The 3,743-nt window shown below is 48.4% G+C and overlaps 2 protein-coding genes across 2 annotated transcripts; one reads left to right on the forward strand and one right to left on the reverse strand.

Annotated features, from left to right (window-relative positions):
• Window positions 1–537, forward strand: EMWEY_00044520 (hypothetical protein, conserved; the record flags this gene model as incomplete). Its single annotated transcript, XM_013482937.1, has 1 exon — window positions 1–537. The coding sequence occupies one exon, from the start codon at window positions 1–3 to the stop codon at window positions 535–537; it is 537 nt and encodes a 178-aa protein (XP_013338391.1).
• A 554-nt stretch (window positions 538–1,091) lies between these two features.
• Window positions 1,092–3,062, reverse strand: EMWEY_00044530 (ATPase, AAA family domain-containing protein, putative; the record flags this gene model as incomplete). Its single annotated transcript, XM_013482938.1, has 6 exons — window positions 1,092–1,188; window positions 1,342–1,468; window positions 1,607–2,009; window positions 2,239–2,326; window positions 2,601–2,662; window positions 3,042–3,062. 6 exons carry the CDS (start codon window positions 3,060–3,062, stop codon window positions 1,092–1,094), a joined length of 798 nt encoding a protein of 265 aa, XP_013338392.1.
• Between the last annotated feature and the right edge of the window lie 681 nt (window positions 3,063–3,743).

A 3,743-nucleotide genomic window follows, 5' to 3' on the forward strand; every position in this document is an offset into this window, starting at 1 on the left:
ATGGTGGTTGCAGCTGCAGGCGCTATCGGTTCTGCTGCAGCGCAGCAAGCAGCATCTGCAGCAGCAGCAACTGCTGCTGCTGCAGTAAAAGAAACAGCACGTTGCTTCCGCTGGCAGCAACTGTTAGCAGCAGCAGCAGCAAAAGGATATAGGAGTGCAACATTACCTCAAGGAAAGGCAACAATAGTTCCTCTTGTCCCTCCACAAGACAGCAGCAGCAGCAGCAGCGACACCACCAGCAGCGACACCACCAGCAGCACCAGCAGCAGCAGCAGCAGCAGCAGCAGCGACAGCAGCAGCAGCAGCAGCAGCCTGAATAAGGTAATATTTGAAGGAAGATATACAAACTTCTCTCTTGTTCATATATGGGAAAAGTATGATTTCTTACAAACACATTTGCTGCTGCAGGAGGCGCTGCTGCTGCAGCAGGGGCAGCAGCAGGAGTTGCTGCAGCCAGAGCATGAGCTGCAGCAGAGACCAATGGTCTCCCTCTCCCTTGATAAACCACAGGCCGGGCCCCTTGATAACCCCCAATAAGTACTGCTGCAGCAGCAGCAGCAGCAGCAGCAGCAGCAACAGCATCTATACAGAAGCAGCAGAACTAGCTGCTAGCAGCAACAGCAGCAGCACCGACAGACAGCAGCTAATCAGCTGCTGCGGCGGTAGTTGCTGCTCTGCGGCTGCAGCAGGCAGCCCATAGCTGGCTGCCCATCAGATGCCTGCTGCTGCTGCTGCAGCAGCAGCAGCAGCAGCAGCAGCATCGTCTGCCCTATTTGTGCCGCAGTGTTTGCCGTTCGTCTCCACAAAAGGAGACAAAATTTTTGTTAGTCAACAGAAGCAAACAGCTTAAGTACCGCCAAGTCTTTTAGTAGCTGCTGCTGCTGCTGTTGCTGCTGTTGCTGCTGCTGCTGCTGTTGTTGTTGCTGTTGCTGCTGCCTGGCCGTATGGGCCAAAGATACTAGGAAACTGCACTGCAACAATCTAGCTAGGGGGAATGCTGCTACATCTGGTGCTATTGCTGCTGTTGCTGCTGCTACTATTGTTGCTGCTGTTGCTGCTGTTGCTGCTGTTGCTGCTGCTGCTATTCAAGTCTAAAGGGTATTCTGACAAATTTCGGCGTTCCCTGCGACTTGCTGCAGCCGCATTGCCTCATGGGCCCCCCTGCTGCTGCTGCTGCTGCTGCCGCTTCTGCAACAAGGGCAGCAGCAGCAGCAGCAGCAGGAAGCACTGCGTGCAAAAAAGTTGCCTGTACACTAAGCTGCGGTGTCTGCTGCAGTTGCATCTGATTCTGCAGCAGCAGCAGCTGCTGCTCCTTGTGTTTTTCTGCTGTACTGTTCGTACAGCTGCAGCAGAGACTGTGGGGTACGGGGCTGCATGCGTTGCAGCGCGGTCTCAAAGTGCCGCAGCTGCACTGCCGGCAGACGCTCAGTCTGCTGCTGTTGCTGCTGCTGCTGCTGCTGTGCAGTGTCTGCGCAGCAAGCAATATGGTCTCTTATTGCATTTAGTGTTGCTTCCTTACAGATCATAACAATCTCTGCTCCGCTGTATCCAGCTGTACGTACACTTAGCCAATTAGCAACAACAGCAGCAGATGATGCTGCAGTACCATTTTGCTGCTGCTGCTGCTGCTCTTGTTGCTCTTGCTGCTCTTGCTGCTGCTGTTGCTGCTCCTCTTCTAGCTCCTTAGTAAGCCCGTCTTCCCTTTTGTGGTTTGTATGCTGTACAGCATTTTGCTGTTGTTGCTGTTGCTGTTGTTGCTGCATTTGTTGCGCTGCAGCAGCAGCAGCATCAGGGTGTATAGGGAGATGACGTATATGATTAAATACGATTTGCTGCCTTGCTGCTGCATCAGGTAGGTGTACATACACCAGACGATCTAGACGACCAGGACGCAGCAAAGCAGCATCAAGTAAATCAGGACGATTTGTTGCTGCTAATACAACTACAGAGGTGTGGGGCCCTATGCCATCCATTTCTGTTAATAATTGAGATAAGACACGAGTCTCTACCTGCAGCAGCAGCAGCAGCAACAGCAGCAGCAGCAACAGCAGCAGCAGCAACAGCAGCAGCAGCAACAGCAGGAGATATGGTAACAGCAATACAAGAACAGCAGCAACAAGAACAACAAAGCAGCAGCAGCAGATGTAGCTTTCATGCTAAAACGCGGTCGCAGCAGCAGCAGGCAAAGAACGGCAGGAGCAGCAGCAGCAGCAGCAGCAGCGGCAGGTGTATACGTACACCTGATGCATCTCCTCTTTCTCTGTCTACTCCTAATGCATCAATTTCATCAAAGAAAATCACGCAAGGAGCATTTTGTCTTGCACGCCTGCATGCATGCACAACTGCAGCAGCAACGTTCTCCTGCTGCAGCAGCAACGTTCTCCTGCTGCAGCAGCAACGTTCTCCTGCTGCAGCAGCAAGTGTCTCATGCTGCAGCAGCAAGTGTCTCCTGCTGCAGCATCAGTTTTTTTCTTTTGATACTTCAGCAGCAACAGCAGCAGCACAGCAGGGTGCCCATGACAAATGCGCAGCAGCAACAGCAACAGCAGCAGCAACAGCAACAGCAGCAACAGCAGCAAAACAAGCAAGCAGCAACAAACCTGAATAAATCCCTGATGGCCTTCTCAGACTCTCCAACCCATTTCGAAAATAATTCCGGACCCTGCAGCACACCAAACCCTAAACCCTAAACCCTAAACCCTAAACCCTAGACCCTAGACCCTAGACCCTAGACCCTAAACCCTTTTTTCCCCTAGAAGGAACAATCCTTCCTCACCATATATATTCATATACTTATCCATTACATGCCTTTGCATTATGTTCCCTGGTATTTAGGGTTTAGGGTTTAGGGTTTACAACTACAACCCTGCCCGCCATATAGTATTTAGTGTTTAGGGTTTAGGGTTTATACGGTATACCTTAACAGATAAAAATTTCATTTTGCTCTCCGTGGCTACAGCCTTAGCTAATAGAGTCTTACTACATCCTATACTATATAGTGCTTAGGGTTTAGGGTTTAGGGTTTAGGGTTTCCTGCCTACCTTAACAGATAAGAAATTCATCTTGGTCTGTGTGGCTACAGCCTTAGCTAGTAGAGTTTTACTACATCCTATACTATATAGCGTTTAGGGTTTAGGGTTTAGGGTTTAGGGTTTAGGGTTAATTACCTTAACAGAGAGGAAATTCATCTTGGTCTGTGTGGCTACAGCCTTAGCTAATAGAGTTTTACTACATCCTATACTATATAGTGTTTAGGGTTTAGGGTTTAGTGTTTAGGGTTTAGGGTTTAGGGTTTAGGGTTAATTACCTACCTTAACAGAGAGGAAATTCATCTTGGTCTGTGTGGCTACAGCCTTAGCTAATAATGTTTTACTACATCCTATACTATTTACTATATAGTGTTTAGGGTTTAGGGTTTAGTGTTTAGGGTTTAGGGTTTAGGGTTTAGGGTTTACCTTAACAGAGAGGAAATTCATCTTGGTCTGTGTGGCTACAGCCTTAGCTAATAATGTTTTACTACATCCTATACTATTTACTATATAGTGTTTAGGGTTTAGGGTTTAGTGTTTAGTGTTTAGGGTTTAGGGTTTAGGGTTTAGGGTTAATTACCTTAACAGAGAGGAAATTCATCTTGGTCTGTGTGGCTACAGCCTTAGCTAATAGAGTTTTACTACATCCTATACTATATAGTGTTTAGGGTTTAGGGTTTAGTGTTTAGGGTTTAGGGTTTAGGGTTTAGGGTT

The sequence above is a fragment of the Eimeria maxima genome, genomic scaffold (assembly GCF_000499605.1).
Source record: "Eimeria maxima Weybridge genomic scaffold, Emw_scaff859, whole genome shotgun sequence".
NCBI lineage: Eukaryota > Apicomplexa > Conoidasida > Eucoccidiorida > Eimeriidae > Eimeria > Eimeria maxima.